At 38.1% G+C, this 21,571-nt stretch overlaps 1 protein-coding gene across 4 annotated transcripts in view; it reads left to right on the plus strand.

Moving 5' to 3' along the window:
* The window catches only part of KANSL1L (KAT8 regulatory NSL complex subunit 1 like), a 143,735-nt gene that overhangs the window by 100,648 nt on the left and 21,516 nt on the right, over positions 1-21,571 (plus strand). For all 4 annotated transcript variants that reach the window (XM_064373041.1, XM_012445995.3, XM_064373040.1 and 1 more), the window contains exon 7: positions 20,383-20,545. In XM_064373041.1, the coding sequence (XP_064229111.1) occupies positions 20,383-20,545 (163 nt within the window). The remainder of the gene's footprint in view (positions 1-20,382; positions 20,546-21,571) is intronic.

The raw sequence follows: 21,571 nt of genomic DNA on the forward strand, positions 1-21,571 counted from the left end.
GGGTTTCACCCTTTGGCCATGCTGGTCTTGAACTCCTGACCTCAAGTGATCTGCCTGCCCAAAGTGCTGGGATTATAGGCTGAAGTCACTGCTCTCAGCCTAACAGCTTCTTTTGAAGATCATCCTACTCCATCCATACTTTATCATAGGCAATTAAATGAAACCATTTGGCACTTTGCACATTCTGCCTAGAAAACTTACCTAGCTCTGAGTTCATAACGTACTCCTTCTATACTCCACGTTTTTCTAGGGAAGTGTTACACTAATTTTTTTTGTTTTGTTCTTTTTGGGGGGTGAGGGGGCGAGGTCTCACTGTGTCACCCAGCCTGGAGTGTAGTGTCACAATTGCAGCTCACTGCAGCCTCAACCTCCCAGGCTTGAGCAGTCTTCCCAAGTAGCTGGTACAAGCATGTGCTGACACACCCAGCTAATTTTTCATTTTTTGTAGAGACAGGGTCTTTCTATGTTGCTTACACTGGTCTTGAACTCCTGGGCTCAAAAAAGTGATCCTCCTGCATTAGCCTCCCAAAGTGCTAGGATTACAGGCATGAGCCACTGCACCTGGCCTAATTTCTCTACTAGAGCAATAAGATGGAAGAGATAGAGGTATACCAATAGGAATAATTATTTAGAATAATCATTGGCAGAGGTTATGATCCCTTTGCTAGACAAGATTAATAAAAAGCATAATGTTATGCATTTTTACTTGACTTTGCTCATTTTACAGCACTGATGATAATGTCAAATAATATTTATTAAGCAATTATGGGTCAGGCATCATTTTATCTTCTGTATTAGTCCATATTCATGCTGCTGATAAAGACATACCCAAGACTGGGTAATTTATACAGGAAAAAAGGTTTAACGGACTTACAGTTCTACATGGCTGGGGATGCCTCACAATCATGGTGGAAGGCAAGGAGGAGCAAGTCATGTCTTATGTAGATGGCAGCAGGTAAAGAGAGAACTCGTGCAGGGGAACTCCTCTTTTTAAAACCATCAGACCTCGTGAGACTTATTCACTATCATGAGAACAGCAAGGGAAAGACTTGCCCCCATGATTCAATTACCTTCCACCGATCCCTCTCACAACATGTGGGAATTCAAGATGAGATCTGGGTGATAACACAGCCAAACCATATAATTCCAACCCTGACCCCTCCCAAATCTCATGTCCTCATATTTCAAAACCAATCATGCCTTCCCAGCAGTCCCCCAAAGTCTTAACTCATTTCAGCATTAACATAGAAGTCCACAGTCCAAAGTCTCATCCAAAACAAGGCAAGTCCCTTCCACCTATGAGCCTGTAAAACCAAATCAGGTTAGTTATTTCCTAGATACAATGACAGTACAGACATTGGGTAAATATGGCCTTTCCAAATGGAAGAAATTGGCCAAAAAAAGGGGGGGCTACAGGCCCCATACAAGATGAAAATCCAGCAGGACAGTCAAATCTTAAAGCTCCAAAATGATCCCTTTGACACCATGTCTCACATCCAGGTCACACTGATGCAAGAGATTGGCTTCCATGGCCTGGGGCAGCTCGGCTCCTGTGGCTTTGCAGGGTATAGCCTGCCTCCTGGCAGCTTTCATGGGCTGGCGTTGACTGCGGCTTTTCCAGGCACAGAGTGCAAGCTGTCAGCAGATCTACCATTCTGGGGTCTGAAGGACAGTGGCCCTCTTTTCACAGCTCCACTAGGTGGTGTCCCAGTAGGGGCTCTTTGTGGGAACTCTGACCCCACATTTCCCTTCTGCACTGCCCTAGCAGAGGTTCTCCATGAGTGCCCCACCCCTGCAGCAAATTTCTGCCTGGACATCCAGGTGTTTCCATACATCTTCTGAAATCTAGGCAGAGGTTCCTAAACCTCAATTCTTGACCTCTGTGCCCTCGTGGGCTCAACACCACATGGAAACTCCCAAGGCTTGAGGCTTGCAACCTGTGAAGCCACAGCCTGAGCTCTGCATTGGCCTCTTTCAGCCATGGCTGGAGCAGCTGGGACACAGGGCACCAAGTCCCTAGGTTGCACACAGCACAGCAACCCTGGACCTGGCCCACAAAATCACCTTTTCCTCCTAGACCTCTGGGCTTGTGATGGGAGGGGCTACTGTGAAGACCTCTGAAATACTGTGGAGACATTTTCCCCATTGTCTTGGGGATTAACATTTGGCTCCTCATTACTTGTGCAACTTTCTGTGGCTGGCTTGAATTTCTCCTCAGAAAATAGGATTTTTCTGTTGCATTGTCAGGTTGCAAATTTCTAAATTTTTATGCTGTTTCCTTTTTAAAACTGAATGCCTTTACCAGCACCCAAGTCATCTCTTGAATGCTTTGCTGCTTAGAAATTTCTTCTGCCAGATACCCTAAATCATCTCTCTCTAGTTCAAAGTTCCACAGATCTCTAGGGAAGGAACAAAATGCCACCAGTCTCTTTGCTAACACATAACAAGAGTCATTTTTGCTCCAGTTCCCAACAAGTTCCTCATCTCCATCTGAGACTCTCAGCCTGCATTTCACCGTCCATATCATTATCAGCATTTTGGTCAAAGCCATTCAACAAATCTCTAGGGAGTTCCATACTTTCCCACATTTTCGTGTTTTCTGAGGCCCTCCAAGTTGTTCCATCCTCTGCCTGTTACCCAGTTTCAAAGTCACGTCCACATTTTTGGGTATCTTCTTAGCAGTGCTCCACTCTACTGGTACCAATTTACTGTATTAGTCTTTTCATGCTGCTGATATAGACATACCCAAGACTGGGAGGGAAAAGAGGTTTAATGGACTTACGGTTCCACATGGCTGGTGATGCCTCACAATCTTGGTGCAAGGTGAAAGGCATATCTCACATGGTGGCAGACAAAAGAAGGCAGCTTATGCAGGAGATCTCCTCTTTTTAAAACCGTCAGATCTTATGAGACTTATTCACTATCACAAGAACAGCACAGGAAAGACCCACCCCCATGATTTGATTACCTCCCCCTGGGTCCCTCCCACAACACGGTGAGAATTCAAGATAAGATTTGGGTGGGGACACTACCAAACCATATCAACTTCTCAATGCTTTAAATATATTTTTATTTGATATTCATACCCCATTTTACTTAGAGAAACTGAAGTACAAAGTGAAATGAAAAGATACACATATTTAGCACTATTGAAATGAATATAAATAGAAATTTGGTAGTTTTCTCTTGTTAATGCTGAATCTTAACATTACTTCTTTCATAAGCTTGATTTCTACATCTGATTTGAATCTTTTATGAGTTTTTCAGACTGTTTCTTTCTGTGACTAGCCCATATAAACAATTGTTAAAACTTCACATAGTGGCCAGGCACAGTGGCTCATGCCTGTAATACCAGCACTTTGGGAGGCTGAGGTGGGTGGATCACTTGAAGTCAGGAGTTCAACACCAGCCTGACCAACATGGTGAAACCCTGTCTCTAATAAAAATGTTTTTAAAAAATCAGCCAAGCATGATGACGAGCATCTGTAGTTCCAGCTACTCGGGAGGCTGAGGCACGAGAATCGCTTGAACCGAAGAGGCGGAGATTGCAGTAGGCCAAGATTGCACCATTGTACTCCAGCCTGGGTGACAGAGTGAGACTCTGTCTCAAAAACAATAACAACAACAAAAAAACTTCACATAGTTTCTAAGGCTATTCAACAATGTTTGGCTCTTTTATTCTAAGAGGATCACATCTTTTGCTGTCTAAGCCAGTTTATTCATTACTGGGACAGGTTATGCTTGGAGAACCTGTGCTGTTTTGAACTTGATAATGTTGCCTTATCTACCTAGAATATGGATGTATCTTTAGATCCAGAAAATACACTGGTAGGCATAGCTAGATAAGATGTGAATGTGTTCTTCAGAATAATACTCTAGTATAATTCTTAAAACTATAAATGTGGCTAATAGCATTCTTTAAAATTTCAATTGCAATTAGTAATTAAAAAATGTTTATCTGATCATAATATGCTTCTTCAGCTCTTTCTTGATAGTTTTTATACTCAATTACCATGCAGCCATAGGCCCTATATTATCTCAGCCTTAGATAACAGAAGCCACCCTGATTAACTCCTAACAAAGGAAGTTCCCTTTCCCAGTGGGAAAGGTGAACAGAGGCCTCTGGCATCCAGGATTAGAATTCCTAATAGTTTCTATAGAAGAAGGTTGTAGTGATTAGACATACAAATATTTTATGTAGGAAACTAATAGTTATATATTTTGAATTAGGGCAGTCTACTTATTGTACTGTAAGATTTTAGTTAATAAACCTAAATGTTTAAACAAGAATAAGTCAAGAAATGTATTCAGTCCCTTAGATCAGAGGTTGTTTTATGTGAAATTAATAAAAGTAGAGATGGTTGGTTGAAGGTAGGGAAAAGCCCAGAGTTTTATTTGGTCATGCTCCCAATCACCTTCCTCCATACTGGGGGTGGGGAATAGCAGTGGTGATTACTTCTCTATTAATACTTGCAGCCCTAGAGCAGTAGTAAATAAATCAATATAATATAAATATCACAAACATGACCTGGGCAGAAGTTTTAAATAAGTGAAACTTTATTTGCAGGACGCGCACTTATCTTTTATTATCCCCCTCATGGTGGTTCCCACCTCTCTGGTATGTAGTGATTTTATGGTTGGTTCCTATTTGTTCATGGTATTCTTCAAATTACCCAACTTTTTTCTTTTACTCTTCTTATTTGTAGACAAAACATAACTGGCCTGTTTTGTCACTAGTTGACAAATCTCTGGTAAGCTGTTTACCAATGATACTGTTACTCTGAAGAATGCTCTTTGCATATTGAGAAGCTGGTCTTGCAGAAGTAGTAAATTAAATTCAAAATGGTCACATTAAGACTATGGAATGTTGGATGGGAAACTATTTTCAGCAGGAGAATTTTGTATGAATTTTAGCATGTAATCCACAAGCCATTCATATTTATGAAAACAGCTGTAGTAGACCTAACATGTATAAATTGAAGTAAAATTAATAATGAATATTATAACCTTTATGAAGTAAGGCAGAACTATTCCCATTTTAATTTGTTCGTCTGTGATCTTTTATCTATCTCCTATGGCAGATTTGCAAAAGTAGTGTTTGTAGTCTGTCTCATCATTGTTATTTAATAGATTCTTAAATCATAATGCTGAGTGGTTTAATAAAATAATTCAGTGGTATGAATTAAGATATATATAATAATTTCATTTGAAAGTTTTCATTTCTTTTTTAAAATGTGAATGATTAGGTTTCTAAACTTCATGTGAATGCAGGCTACTTTTTTGAACAAATAATAAAAGATTTAAAGAAAAATAAAGATATCATCTCATAGAAACTTAAATTCTTACTGGAAGCTGGGCATGATAGCCCACACCTGTAATCTCAGCACTTTGGGAGGCTGAGGCAGGTGGATCACCTGAGATCAGGAGTTCGAGACCTGCCTGGCTAACTTAGTAAAACACCGTTTCTACTAAAAATACAAATAATTAGCTGGGAGTGGTGGCTCATGCCTGTAATCTCAGCTACTCAGGAGGCTAAGGCAGGAGAATTGCTTGAACCCGGGAGGCAGAGGTTGCAGTGAGCCAAGATCATGCCATTGCACCCCAACTTGGGCAACAAGAGCAAAACTCCGTCTCAAGAAAAAAAAAGTTACTTAAGTAGTATTTTTATGCGGCTAGGAAGCCTACTCTTTCTCTTCCATGCCACACCTACTTCATTTCACCTACTGAAGCATCTGCTTTAGACAATGGGAATTATCTTAGTTGAGGATTTCCTTACCTTGCTGTAACAATTTGATACTCCAGGGACTTCTTTGGGTTGACTTGGAGAGATAAATTTATAGCATGTATAACATATATCTGTGAGAAAATATGCTTTATATAATTGTAGACAAATTTGGAAGGTACCAAATTATAAAGAGTCTAAAAGTTATTTCTTGTGGAGAGGGAGCACATTTTAGTGTTTTCATACATGAGTTCTGGATGATACACTGGATTATAGTCCTTGTTCTACTTCTTAATAATAGTGTGCAGTATTGTGCAAATTACTCACTACTTTGTTTTCCTCATCCATAAAAATAGGGCTACCTTCACATGGCTACATTCAACTGGAGGGCCAGCTGTGCTGGAGGAAGTGGGACTCACTTGCTCCTCTGGCAGGTGGTGCTGGCTGTTGGTTGGGGCAACTCAGTTCTCCTTGTGGCCTCTCATGCTGCCTGAGCTATAATGGCTTCCTTCCATGGCACCTCAGAACAGTGCTCCAATATGACAAGGAGGAAGTTACAAGTATCTTGAAGCCTAGGTTCCAGATTTTTTTTTTTTTTTTGAGACAGACTTACTTTCTCTCCCAGGCTGGGTGCAGTATCACGATCTCAGCTCACTACAACCTCTGCCTCTAGGGTTCAAGTGATTCTCATGCCTTAGCCTCCTGAGTAGCTGGGATTTCAGGCAGGTGCCACCATGCTGCGCTAACTTTTATATTTTTAGTAGAGACAGGTTTCACCATGGTGGCCAGGCTGGTCTTGAATTCCTGGTCTCAAGTGATCTGCCCACCTTGGCCTCTCAGAGTGCTGGGATTACAGGTGTGAGAACTGCACCCAGTCTCCCAGATCTTAAACAACATAATTTCTATTGCATTCTATAGGACAAAGCAAGTGACTTGGCCAGCCCAGATTCAAAGGGATAGAGAAATAGGGGCATGCACACAGGGAAGGAATTTGCAGCAAAGTGGAAATTGCAGCAAAGGGGCATACATACACACAGGGATGGAAGAAATTTGTGACCATTACTATTAAACAATCTTTGCCTTGAGGTCTGCTTTGGGACACACGGACAACACTAAATTAAGACATTAGCTGAATTAGCAATGGAGGATTTAAAAAAGGCTACCTTTTAGCCTTTTTTCAAATACATTTCAAAGATACTTAGCTCAGGCCTGGCACAATGGCTCATGCCTGTAATCCAAGCTTTGGGAAACTGAGGCAGGCAGATCACTTGAGGTCAGTAGTTTCAGACCAACCTGGCCAACCTGGTGAAACCCTATCTCTACTAAAAATAGAAAAATTAGCCGGACATGGTGGCACACCTGTAATCTCAGCTACTTGAGAGGCTGAGGCACAAGAATTGCTTGAACCAGGGAGGTGGAGGCTGCAGTGAACCAAGATCACACCACTGCATTCTACCCTGGGCAACAGAGTGAGACTCTGTCAAGAAAAAAAAAAGAAAGAAAGATACTTAGCTCAATGCCTGGCATATAAATCCTCATTAAATGTGAATGATGCTGATGATTATAATGACTCAATGATTAGGACAACATCAGGGAATCAGTGATGGTTTTGGTGTGGAGGAGTGAAATGATAAAAGTATTACTTTTGAAAGATTAACTTGGTGCCTTGGACAGTACAATTTGCAGTGGGAAGAGATTGGAGGAACAGAAATCAGTTAAGAGAGGCTGGGCATAATGGCTAGGCAAAGGTTCCCAAACCTCAGTTCTTCACTTCTGCACAGGCTCAACACCACATGCTCAATACCACATGTAAGCTGCCAAGGCTTGGGGCTTGCACCCTCTGAAGTAATGGCCTGAGCAATACCTTGGCTTCTTTTAGACATGACTGGAACTGAAGCAGCTGGGATGCAGGTACCATGTTCCAAGGCTGCACAGAGCAGGGGGGCCCTGGGCCTAGCCCGTGAAACCATTTTTCCCTCCTAGGTCTCCAGGCCTATGATGGGAGGGACTGTGAATGTTGCTGATCTTCCCTGGAAACATTTTCCTTATTGTCTTGGCGATTAGCATTCTGCTTCTTGTTACTTATGCAGATTTCTGCAGCAGACTTGAATTTCTCTCCAGTAAATGGGTTTTTCTTTTTTACTGCATTGTCAGGCTGCAAATTTTCCAAACTTTTATGCTCTGCTTCCTCTTGAATGCTTTGCCACTTAGAAATTTCTTCCACCTGATACTCTAAATCATCTTTCTCAAATTCAAAGTTCCACAGATCTCTAGGGCAGGGGCAAAATGCTGCCAGTCTCTTTTCTAACACAGGACAAGAATCACCTTTATTCCAGTTACCAACAAGTTCCTCATTTCCATCTGAGATCACCTCAGCCTGGACTTCATTGTCCATATCACTATCAGCATTTTTATAAAAGCCATTCAACAAGTCTTTGAGGAGTTCCAGACTTTCCTACATCTTCTGTCTTCTGAGCCTGTAAGCCTCTAGGAAGTTCCAAACTTTCCCACATTTTTCTCTTCTTTTCTGGGCCTTCTAGACAGTTCCAGTCTCTGCCTGTTACCCAGTTCTAATGTCATTTCCACATTTTCCGATATCCTTATAGCAGCACCTCACTCTCTGCAGTACCAATTTACTGTGTTTGTCCATTGTCACACTGCTATAAGGACATACCCAAGACTGGGTCATTTGTAAAGGAAAGAGGTTTAATTGACTCACAGTTCAGCATGGCTGGGGAGGCTTCAGGAAACTTATAATATGGAAGAAGGGGAAGCAAACATGTACTTCTTCACATGGCGGCAGGAAGAAGAAGTGCTGAGCAAAAGGGGAAAAGCCCCTTATGAAATCATCTCAACAGAACTCACTATCATGAGAACAGCAGCATGGGAGTAACCACCCCTTTGATTCAATTACCTCCCACTGGGTCCCTCTCATGACATGTGGGGATTATGGGAACTACAATTCAAGATGAGATTTGGGTGGGGACACAGCCAAACCATATCACTGATGTATAGAAACACCACTGATTTTTATGTACTGATTTTGTATTCTGCAATTTTTCTGAATTCATGCAATAGCCTTAGTAACTTTGTTTGTTCTTCAGGGTTTTCTATATCTAGGAACATGTCATCTACAAATAGAGTATTTTCTTTCTTTCTTCTTTTTCTTTCTCCCTTTCTTTTTATCTTTCCTTTTCCCGTTTCCCTTCCCTTACCTCTTCTTTCCTTTCCCTTCCGTTTTCCCTTTCCTACCATTCCCTCTTCTCTTTCTTTTTATTTCTTTTTCTTGCCTAATTGCTCTGGCTAGAACGTCTAGTGCAATGTTGAATATCAGTACCAGATCTTAGAGGGAGAGCTTTTAGTCTTCATCATTGAGTGTGATATAAACTGTCAGTTTTTCATATATGCCCTTTATCATGTTGAGGAAGCTCAGTCCACATGTTTGTGAATGTATCTCTTAGAATCCCAGAAGTTGAATTGCTGGGACAAAGAGTATGTACATTTATAAATTTTAATTTTTTTTTTTTTTTTTTTTTTTTTGCAAATTGCCCTCAATAGAATAGAACCAAATTACGTTCCCACCAGCAATGAAGGAGACTGCCTGTTTCCCAACATCTTTATAACACAGTAAATTATTTAAAAATTGGGCTTTTTTGCCAATACAATACATAGAAAATGGTGTTATAGTCTAGTTTCAATTTACATTTATCTTAATATGAGTTAGATTGACTATTCTTTGCATATGTTTAAGAGCCATTTTATTTTCTTTCTGTAAACTGACTGATTATATTCTTGGCTTATTTTTCTGTTGAGGATTTGTTGCTTTTTTGATATTGATTTATGGGAGCTCTTTATATTAGAAAAATTATACTTTATTAAATTTTTTGATATATACATTTATATTAAGGAAATTTGCTCTTTGTTTTTTGTGACTTTTTCTTCACAGTTTGTCTTGTCTTTGATTAATGTTTTCTTTCTATGCAGAGGTTTTTTTTTTTTAAGTGATTGAATTTATCAACCTTTTTATTATACTTTTTGGGTTTTGAGTCAGAATCCAAAATTTCTTTCTTATTTTGAGTCACAAGATGATTATCTTGTATTTTCTTTCTGTTCTTTTGTTTGTTTGTTTTGACATAAATCTCAGTTTGCTTCCCACGCTGGAGTGCAGTGGTGCAATCTCGGCTCACTGTAGCCTTCGCCTCCCAGGCTCAGGCAATTTTCCCTCCTCAGCCCCCCAAGTGGCTAGGATTACACATCTAGCTTATTTTTGTATTTTTAGTAGAGACGGGGTCTCACCATGTTGGCCAGGCTGGTCTTGAACTCTTGATTCAAATGATCTGGCCACCTTGGCCTCCCAAAGTGCTGGGATTATAGGCATGAGCCACTACATCTGGCCTGTTTGTTTTCACTAAAGATTATTTCATTGCCTAATATTACTTGTTCAGGAGAAGTTTGGAAGGACAAAACAGTCCATTGTAATCCAAATGATACTTCACCTATGACCAAAAAATTTGGACTATTATCTTCCCTTCAGGCCTTTAAATATTACCTTATAAAAGCATTATACACATTGCATTTAAATGGCTATAGTTCTTAGTATGCTCTCATTCATGCTTCCCCTTCATATTGACGAGCATAAGGTTAGTTAGCATCTGCTTAATGTGAACAAGACTTGAGGGATGCAGAATTCCACTAGGGTAAGCCTGCAAGTTGACAAGTCCCATTCATATATGCAAAGCCAAAGTATGCAAAATTCCTAGTCTTTCCATTCAGGAAGAACTCTTATTGAGGAAATAGACCCTCATGTGCAATAGCAGAGGCATATACAGCTATTTAGAATAGTCTACTTATTATGTCTTTCCTTCTTTCTTTTCTTCCCTCCCTCCTCCTATCTTATAAAGAAATATTAAGTACCTACCATGTGCCACACAGTGCCTAGGCATTGGAGATACCATGGTGAAAATGATAGAAAGAGTTCCTACCTTCGTGGAGCTTATATTTAATTGAGAGAAAAAGTGTAAATGTTAACTAATGCTGTGTTTTGGGGGGAAAAATAGAACTGAAGTAAGGAGATAGAGAATTCTAGGAGAAAGGAGTTTATTTTAGATAGGAGAGTCAGAAGTCCTTTCTTAACTAACATTTGATTAGGGACTTTACTGAAGTGAGGAAGGAATAAACCACACAGAGATCTAGAGTTAAGGTATTTCCAGTATATCCAAGTCATTAAACATATGAAGAAAAGCCAGCAGCAAGAAAGAGAATATATCTGACCTTGGTAGAAATTAACAATTTAAAGAACAGAAAATAACTTCCAGAGCAGCCTGTTACACTAAAGAAACAATCATGAAACAAAAACAATCCTTTGGATATATATCCAGTAATGGGATTGCTGGGTCAAATGGTATTTCCATTTCTAGATCCTTGAGGAATAGCCACACTGTCTTCTACAATGGTTGAACTAATTTACACTCCCACCAACAGTGTAAAAGCATTCCTATTTCTCCACATCCTCTCCAGCATCTGTTGTCTACTGATTTTTTAATGACTGCCATTCTAACTGGCATGAGGTGGTATCTCAATGTGGTTTTGATTTGCATTTCTCTAATGACCCGTGATGATGAGCTTTTTTGGGGGGATAGCATTAGGAGAAATATGTAATGTAGATGATAGGGGGATAGATGCAGCAAACCACCATGGCACGTGTATACTTATGTAACCTGCACATTTTGCACATGTACCACAGAACTTAAAGTATAATAAAAAATATAAATATATAAAAATAAAATAAAAAGTGCCTTTGGAAATTTAAAATAAGGCCTGGTGTGGTGGTTCAGGCCTGTAACCCCAGTATTTTGGGAAGCTGAAATAGGAGGATCCCTTGAGCCCAGGAGTTAAAACCAGCCTAGGCAACATAGTGAGATCCTGTCTCTACAGAAAATTAAAAAATGATCCATGTATGGTGGTATTTACCTCTAGTCCTAGCTACTTGGGAGGATAAGGTGGAAGGATTGCTTGAGCCAGGGCAGTGGAGGCTATAGTGAGCTGTGATAGATTGTGCCACCACACTCTACCCTGGGTGACAGAGCAATACCTTGTCTAAAAAAAGAAAGGAAGGAAGGAAGGGAGAGACGGAGGGAGGATAAAATAGCTAGAATTAAAATTTTAGTATAAGAACTAGAAAACAGAGTCAAAAATCTCCCAGAACACAAAGAGAAATTATGCATGAATATTTCCACAGCTAAAAAGAAGACATAATGTCTTCAGTTTGAAAAGGTCTACCAACTTTTGAGCATTATGAATTAAATAAACAGCCCACATCTAAACAGGTTCTTATGAAATTTCTGAATATCTAGAACATAAGATGTTAAAGCTTCTGAAGGGAAAACAGCTATCAAAAACAACATATGACCTATAATGGGTAAGAATGAAACTGCCATTGAAATTCTCTTTAATGATTCCAGATGCTAGATGAAAATAGAATAATGTCTCCAAAGTTCTGAAGGAATTTTTTTTGATTCTAGGGGTGAAATAAAACTGTCATTATTTTCAAATGAAGTAATTTCATAGAAAATCCAATAGAATCAATAAATTATTAGAACTAATACTATTTTTACATATTAGTAATAACCAATTAAAAATATAGTTTAAAAAAGTTACATTCCCCAAAGCATACTGTCAATTTTCTAAGAATTGACTATATATATATGACTACTATGAAAACAAATTTAAAGCTTTTATATAGGATATAAACACCTAATAAGTGGAAGACATTCAGTTTCCTGAATTTAAGGTAATCTCAGTCAAAATACCAGCTGATTAATTTGGAAACTTAATATTCAAAAGTGAATATGGACAAAGAAGATACCAGATATCAACTGACAGTAATACAGTATGTGGGATCTAGCTCAATATAGACAAATGGGCCCAGAATGAGATCTCCATAACAATCCTATTTATGCCTTTTAATTAAAGTGCTTAAAGCATTTATACTTGATGTAATTTTGATAGGTTTAAATTGACCATCTTGCCATTTGTTTTTTATTTTTCTCATTTTTTTTGTTCTTTTCTTATGCCTTTTTTCCACCCCCTGGAATTAATTGTTTTTAAATCTGCCCTGTGTTGTTTCACTCTATGCATATGTAGATTATTATTTAGCAAAAGATTGAAAGACACCCTATGAGGATTTCTGGAGCCTTTCTCTCCTTAACTTCTTTTCTGTCATTCTGTTCTGCAAATTACAGCTGCCTTGTTCTTCCCAACTCAAACATCTGTCTCTGCCAGTCCGCTAGACTGCTACTCCCTACTCGAGCCACCTTCCTTGTGCCAAAGTCTGGGAATTTACCACCATGCAACAAACTGGTAGATTTACAGGATCACCTCATTTGTTGTTCTTCTCCCAGAGATACCACTCATGTGTTGCCTATTATCCAAGTTCTGAAAACAATTGTTTGACATCAGTCCTATAGCTGTTCTCCTTCATGGGCAAAAATAAAAATGCCTTTTCTAGTGTCAAAACTGATTTTTTAATAGCAATTCCCATTGTAGCTAGTGCTTAATGTCTTTTCTCCACAACAAGTTTGAAAGTGTCTGTGATCATCTCTGTCACACATTGCATTCCTTGAGAAGCACTGTAATGTCTAGTTTCTTATTTTAGCTTCTAGTTTCCTACTATGGTATGGCAGCCAACAAAATCATTTTATTGAAGCAAAATGTTTCTTTAAAGATAGGGTCTCTTTATGTTGCCATATTGGACTCAAACTCTTGGGCTTTAGTGATCCTCCCACCTCGGCCTCCCTGAAACAGTTTTTTGAAGGTCAGAGTGACATTTCAGTTGGTAGGTCCAATTCTGCACTTCTGACTCCAGTGATATGGTAGGAAAGTTACAGTAGGAAAACCTCCAGGTACCAAAAAGTAGAATGTAAAACATAAAGAATATTTTATATAATACATAACTCATCTGGCTTAAAAAGAAATCCTCAAAATAAGAGAAAGGGAGAGGAAGAAGTGTGTGGGGGTTGGGGAGGAAGAGAAACATATTAAGAATTCAGAGAAAGAACTGACCCACTGAAATCTGAAGCTTTCTTATTAGTATTTTCCAATTAAACTCCATAGAAGTTTTTATTTGGTATTCTTGAGAGTGACTAGAGGCAAAAACCTAGAAGATGTGGGGAGTCATTTTAGAAATCCTGCATAAAGCCAAGAGTCTCCAATGGCAGGCTATAGACTTTGTGAATGGGTGAACTAGAACTCAGATCTACTGCACAGAGATGCAAAGAACTTGCCTTTCTCAGCCTTGGGCTGTGGTTGAAAGGGAAAATAGAATGTCTGGATAGAATTTATAATAACAAGTCTGGCCTCTTTTATTTTCGAACTTTGAAATCATGCTACTCAAGTGTTTTTGTTTTAAATATAAGAATTGGATTTTAAAATAGGTTAGAACAGTAGTTACAGATGGCTGGCTCAGACAGATATACATCCTTTCTAGGGAATAAACTCCCAACAGAAGCTTCTCAATATCCCATGAACAAAGTTTTAACAAAAATGAATTCCCAATAAGAAAAAAAGAATCACAGAATACACAACACTAAGGCTGTATGATGAGAGTCAGTAGAACTGAACAAACAAAAACAAAACCATACACATATATGTTAATATATGCATGTATATATATTAATATACAAAATAAATCTCTCTAAAATGTTTGTGTATATGTATGTATATTTACATACACATATTCCTACAAAATAACTTCAAATATTAGAATTATCCTATACAAAATATAAAAAATAGTAAATTTATTTTTTTAAGGAAAATAAATCAGAACATTGCTAATATGATTAAAAAGTGGATAGACAGAGCTGAAGAGAGAATTGAGTTTAAAGATCAAGCTCAATAAAATTACACAAAATAGAGCAGAGAGAAATAATAAATGGAAAATATGAAAAAAGCATTAATAAAAATAAAGGTTAGAGGAGAAAGTCTAACTTAGGACTCCAGAAGCTGGCTTCTGCAACCACTATTACCCTGAAGTTCTGACAGGAAGTTTCAAATGATGCAAATGCTAGTAATGATAGTTATGGGGGATGTTTTTGGTGATGTTTGGGAGGCATGAAGCACATGGCCAGTTCTCACTTCAGAGCATTTTTGACCAATGTTTTCCTCGGAACATGTGCTGAATACTGAGGCTGCACAGAGCAGGATGCTTGAAACATAAATGTCAAAAGTCCCTTAAAGCAGGGTGGCATTTTTCAGTATACTCTTAAGATTAGAGGTCTGGACAACTGGGGATAATTCTGTAAAATAAATCAAATATTTGGTTGAAAACTTTGAAGGGGCAAATCATCTGTATGAATCATCATACTAGGGCTGCAACCCAGATTTAACTGCTCATACTCTCAGATTAAGAAGAGAAATCTCTATTTTATCTAGCTAGTAGTGAGGAGAGAGAACCCTTGCTAGAGAAAGATCACATCTTTTGGAACCTCTGTGGTTTTTAAAACATACCATCTGTCATTCCATGAAAGATTAGTAGACATGCTGAAAAAGAGTACATGATCAAAATTCAAGAGGAAAAACAGACAATAGAGACAGATCCTCAAGTGATTCTGATATTTGATTTAGCTGGCAAGAACTTTTAAATGATTATTTAAATAAATAGGAATGCCTTTAAATGCATTTTATTTAGAGAATGCCTAAATAATCCTGAACAGAATGTTGGTAGAAATATGGACATTAAAGCCATTCTTACAAAATCTCAGATGGAAATGAGGAACATGTTATTGGAAACTAGATGAAAAGTAATCCTTGTTACAAAATGGCAAAGAGCTTGGCTAAATTGTGTTTATATAATTCATATCTTTTTTAAAAAAATAGAGAACAGGTAGAAAAAAACACATGATTTCACCAGACAATTAGAATCCTTTTTTAAAAAAGAACTATATAAACATTCTCAAACTGAAATTACAACATGGGGAATTAATGCCTCACCAGATAAATTTAACTACAAATTAGGTGGAGCAGAAGATAAAATTGGTGTACTGAAAGACTAATTAATAGAAAACACTAAAGTGGAAGCACAGACATTAAAAAAGAATACAGAAAAATAGAGAAATGTATGACTCAGTGAAAAAAATCCATATATATTATTGGAGCTCAGAAAAAAGGAGAAAGAATAAGGCAGAAGTAACATTTGAAAAATCATATCCTTCAAACTAATAAAGGACATCAACCCATAGACTCAAGAAGTTCTATGAACCTCCAAGAGAACAAATACATAGAAATTACATCAAGGCATATGTGATGGCTAATTTTATGTGTCAATTTGACTGGGCTTAGGGATAGTCAGATAGGTAGTAAAACATTATTTCTTGGTGTGTATGTGAGGGCATTTCCAGAGGAGATTAGCATTTGAATTTTTAGACTAAATAAAGATTGTCTTCACCAATGCAAGTGACAATAATTCAATCTGTTGAGGGTATGACTAGAAGGTGGAGGAAAGATGAATTTGCCATCTCTGCTTGAGCTGGCACATCTTCTCCTGCTCTTGGACATTTTTTTTTTCTTTCTCAGTTGTGTTTTTCTGGAAAGTTATGACTAACACAGATTTTGGTACTGAGAAGTGAAAGGGTTGCTATAATGAATACCTGAAAATGTCGAAGTGGCTTTGGAGCTGGGTAATGGATAAAAGGCTGGAAGAGTTTTGAGGTTCATGCTAGAAAATACCTACATTATTGTGACTAGATCTTTAAAGTGATTCTAATGAGGGCTCAGAAAGAAAAGAGGAGCACTTTGGAGAAAGCCTCCATCTCCTTAAAGAATGCCTAAATAATCCTGAAGAGAATGTTGGTAGATATATGGACATTAAGGCCATTCAGGTAAAACCTCAGATAGAAATGAGGAACATCTTATTGGTAACTAGAGGAAAAGTAATCCTTATTATAAAGTGGCAAAGAGTTTGGTGAAATTGTATTCATGTTCTAGTGTTTTGTGGAAGGTAAAAATTGCAGCAATGAAATTGGATATTTGGCTGCAAAAATCTCAGAAAATTGCAGAAGGACTGACCTGGTTCCTCCTTCTGACTGCTTATGGTAGAATGCCAGAAAACAGGACTAGAAGTGGAATTGTTAATAAAAAAGAAAGCAGAACTTAAAAATTTTTAAGTCAGCCTATTCATATTGTAAAGAAAGAGAAAGCCTGCTTTAGAGAAAACACTAAGGGTGCGTCCAAGGGTCCTTTGGATAAAGAGATTAGTATGGATCATCCATCTCTGTAGAAGCCAGGAGATATTCTCCAAGACAATAGAAGAATGACCCTGAAGGCAATTTAGAGATAATCAAGGATGCCCCTCCAAGCATAAGGCCCAGAGTGCAAAGTCCCTTGGGACAAAGAAGTTTCAAATATGGAGCCACCTGAGCCTGTGAGACCTCAGTATGCACTTCCCAATAGAACCTTACATTATGGGTCTGCTCCCTAACACTGGCTTCTCTAAGGTGTGGCTCTGGTGAGCCTGGTATAGTGATGTGATGGCCAACCCTGGCAGCACAGGTGGTAGATTTTGGTGGTGTCTACACAGTGTCTGCCAATACTTAGGAAGCTGTGGCTTAGGCTATGCCTGGTAAAGCCACTGGTACATGATTCTAGCCTAGGAGAGCCACAGGCTCCTGGCCCCAAGTCAGCTTGAATGGCAGAGGCAGAAGAGCCACCTGGAAGAGCCACAAGCCTGGGACTCCAGCCAATAATAGCTGTGGAGATGGGACCATAGCCTACTAGGTCTGGAAGGCAGAGCATCAAGCAGAAGGTTATTGTGGAGCCTTCAGGTCTAATGGAGTTTGCCCTGTTAGGTTTTAGACTTGCTCAGAATCTATCATTTCTTTCTTCTTTCCTATTCCTCTCTTTTGGAACAAGAATATCTATCCTGTGCCTCTCCTACCATAGTATTTTGGAAGCACAAAACATGTTGGTTTTAGAGGTTCACAGTTGGAAAGCAGTTTGCCTCAGGATGAATTGTACCTTGAGTTGTCACCCATATCTGATTTAGACGATATTTAGATGAGATTTTGGACTTTGGATTTTTTTAGTTCATGCTGGAATGAGTTAAGACTTTTGGGGTATTGGGATGGAATGAAGTATTTTGCATGTGAGAAGGACACGTATTTTGTGGGGCTGGAGTTCAGTGTTATAGACTGAATGTGTCTCCTCCAAATGCGTATGTAGAAACCTAATTCCCAATGTGATGTTATTTGGATAGGGCTTTGGGAGATTATTAGGTCATGAGGTCATTAATGGAATTAGTGCCCTTATAAAAGGTATGCAAGAGAGCTCTTCTTTCCACTGTGTGAGGTTACAGCCATCTATCAGTGAGAAAGTAGACCCTTGTCAGACACTCAATCTGCCAGCACTTTGATCTAACACTTTCTAGTCCCCACAACTGTGAGAAGTAAATTTCTATGATTTACCTAGTCTATGGTATTTTGTTATAGCAGTCTGAATGGACCAAGACAGAATCTTTGTTTTTGAGTCAGAGTCTCGCTCTGTCACCAGGGTGGAGTGCAGTGGCGCAATCTTGGCTCACTGCAACCTTTGCCTCCTGGGTTCAAGTGATTCTCCTGGCTCAGCCTCCCAAGTAGCTGGGACTACAGGCACCTGCCACCATGCCCATCTAATTTTTGTATTTTTAGTAAAGACGGGGTTTCACCATGTTGGCTAGGATGATCACAATCTCCTGAACTTGTGATCTGCCTGCCTTGGCCTCCCAAAGCTCACGGATTACAGGTGTGAGCCACTGCACCTGGCCAAGACAGAATCTTATGGAAAGTCTGCTAAAAAACTAAAGACACACAGAAAAAAACTGAAAGGAGTGAGAGCGAAAACAGCATATTACTTTTAAATGGGAGCAATAATAAAACCTATAGCTACCTAATCAGCAGAAATAATGAGAACCAGAAGAATGAAAGTATCCTGAAAGAAAAAAAAGCCAACCCAGAATTCTATATCCACAAAAATATCATTAAAAAGGTGTGAATGTTTCAAACAAGTAAAAACTGAGAGAATTCATGGAAAGCAAACCTACACTATGATAATAGCAAAGGGAGAAGTAATATGATCCCACATGGAAGTAAGGAGTTGTAAGAAGGAACTAAGAGCAATGAGACAAGATAAATATATGGGTAGTATACATGAATGTTGATGATATAAACAATAATAGCAATATATTGTGGGGTCATAAATATATGTAGAATTAAAATGTCTAACAATGATAATGCAAAAATAGGAGAGTAAATGTATTTCTAATGTTCTAGTATTTTCAGGAAAATGGTAAAAAGAATAATTTGTGTTATACTGTAAAAGCCAACTGGCTAAAGATACACACTGTAATGTCTATAAAACTTACTAAAAGAAAATAAAAGAATGTATAAATATAAATTAAGAGACAGGAAAAATATAAGGAAATATTTGATTAATCTTAAAGCAAAGTAGGAATCAATGAAATATAAAACAAGCATACAATATAGAAAGTGGACAAGTCCAGTTGCTGGCTCCTTGAAGAGGTTAATAAACTTGATAAACTCCTAGCAGGATTCTTCAAGAATAATCTGAGTTTTTGTTTGAAATTTTAAAAATCGTTTAATGTGGCCAGGTACAGTTACTCATGCCTGTAATCCCAGCACTTTGGGAGACCAAGGCAGGCTGGATCATTTGAGGTCAGGACTTTGAGACCAGCCTGGCCAACTAGTGAAGCCTAGTCTCTACTAAAAATACAAAAAGTAGCTAGGCGTGGTGGCACATGCCTGTAATCCTAGCTACTCAGGAGGTTGAGGGAGGAGAATCGCTTGAACCCAGGAAGCGGAGGTTGCAGTGAGCTGAGATCCCGCCATTGCATTCCAGCCTGAGAGACAGAGCAAGACTGTCTTGAAAAATAAAATAAAAAATAAAAATCTGTTTCATTGAGTAATGGGATCTGATAGTTAAGAAAGAGAAAAAAAGAGAAAAAGAAAAAAAAGAAAATCTGTTAAATGCAATTTGTCACTTAATAGAGTATAGAAGAAAAGTCATATAATCATTTTATTAGGTTCAGAAAAAGCATATGATTAAATTCAACATTAATATATTTTTTAAAGTTCTTTTGGCAAGCTAGGAATATATTCTGATAAAGAACATACCAAAAAAAAAAAAAAAACCCTGCAATATGTATCATTCTTATTCTGATAAATTAAAAGCATTCCCATTACAATCAGGAACAAAACACAAATGTTTCCTTTGATCATTTTTTTTATTATTGAATTAGTGAACCCATCCAGCATGGTTGAAACTCCATAAATAATAATAAAACTAGTGGGACTGAAAGAAAAAAAATACTGCTATTATTTGCAGCTAGTATGTTTAGATAATAGAAGACTAGAAGAAGCTATATATTAGAAAAAGAAAGTTGATAGCAAAGTTGTAGGATACTTTTGATATATAAAAGTTAATTGTATTTTTAAATCCCTTTTATGATTGAAATAATAAATATTAAAGTTAATTGGGAATACATGTAGCAAAATATTTGTAAACCTTTTGTAGAATTGGAAAACTTTATTTAAAGATAACTTAAAAAATATAGAGATATGCCATTATTTATGGCTGCTTCGGCTGTGATAGTCTAATATGGTTTTTTGTTGCAGACTTTGCCTTCAAAAGAAACATTTTTAAATACTACACAAATGCCTTGCCTGCAATCAGCTTCAACTTGGAGTAACTATGAACACGATTCAAAGTCTTACCTATTAAGAGAACATGTATCAGAGTTAGATTCTTCTTTCCATTCTGTTCTGTCATTGCCATCAGGTAAGCCTCCTTGTAACAATTTCTAAGTAACGATATTTTCTGTACTGAAATCTAATCCTCTAAATAAAGAGAATCTAATAAAATCTTATTTTATCAATTATTTTGTCAGTGGATATTAGAACTAAGCAATGCCTTGAGAATTAAATTTGTTATAGAAGAATTAATCTAGTCACATGCACAGTTAATGTTCTATCTGTGTAAGTTGATTCTTTAATTCTTTCTAACCAATTTGATTTACTTTGGGAAATTACTAGGGTTTTATCTTATGTGTTAAATTTTGAGCATTTTATTGGTAACATGGCTGTGCTGTTGAAATGTTTCTGAGTAATGTTAAATCACTGTTCTTTTTCTAATGTGGTGTTCTACGTGGAGGTTTCCCTGCCATAAAATATTTCTCCATTTATAATCTGCATTGAATTTCTCCAAGAGGGGAGAAAACTGCCTATCTAAAAATATAGTCAATCTCCACAATATCTGTAATCTATGAGCAAATGAGGCTTATACATCCTTACATCTCTAAAGTTTTTTTTTTTCTTTTTTTTTTTTTTTTTGAGATGAAGTCTCATTCTGTCACCAGGCTGGAGTGCAGTGGCACAATCTCGGTTCACTGCAGCCTCCGCCTCCTGGGTTCAAGCAGTTCTCCTGCCACAGCCTCCTGAGTAGCTGGGACTACAGGCATGCACCAGCACACCCAGCTAATTTTTTTGTATTTTTAGTAGAGACGGGGTTTCACCATGTTGATCAGGATGATCTTGGTTTCCTGACCTTGTGATCTGCCTGCCTTGGCCTCCCAAAGTGCTGGGATTACAGGCGTAAGCCACCATGCCACGCCTTTTTTTTTTTTTTTTTTTTGAGACAGGGTCTTACACTGTTACCTAGGCTGGAGTGCAGTGGTGTGATCATAGCTCACTGTAGGCTTGAACTCCCAGGCTCAAGTGATCCTCCCACCTCAGCCTCCCAAGTAGCTAGAAATACTTGGGTATATGATACCACACCTGGCTAATTTTTAAATTTTTTTTGGTAGAG

This window comes from Aotus nancymaae, unplaced genomic scaffold, assembly GCF_030222135.1.
Source record: "Aotus nancymaae isolate 86718 unplaced genomic scaffold, 86718_ANA_hifiasm-v0.15.2.pri h1tg000008l, whole genome shotgun sequence".
In the NCBI taxonomy this organism is placed as follows: Eukaryota; Metazoa; Chordata; class Mammalia; order Primates; family Aotidae; genus Aotus; species Aotus nancymaae.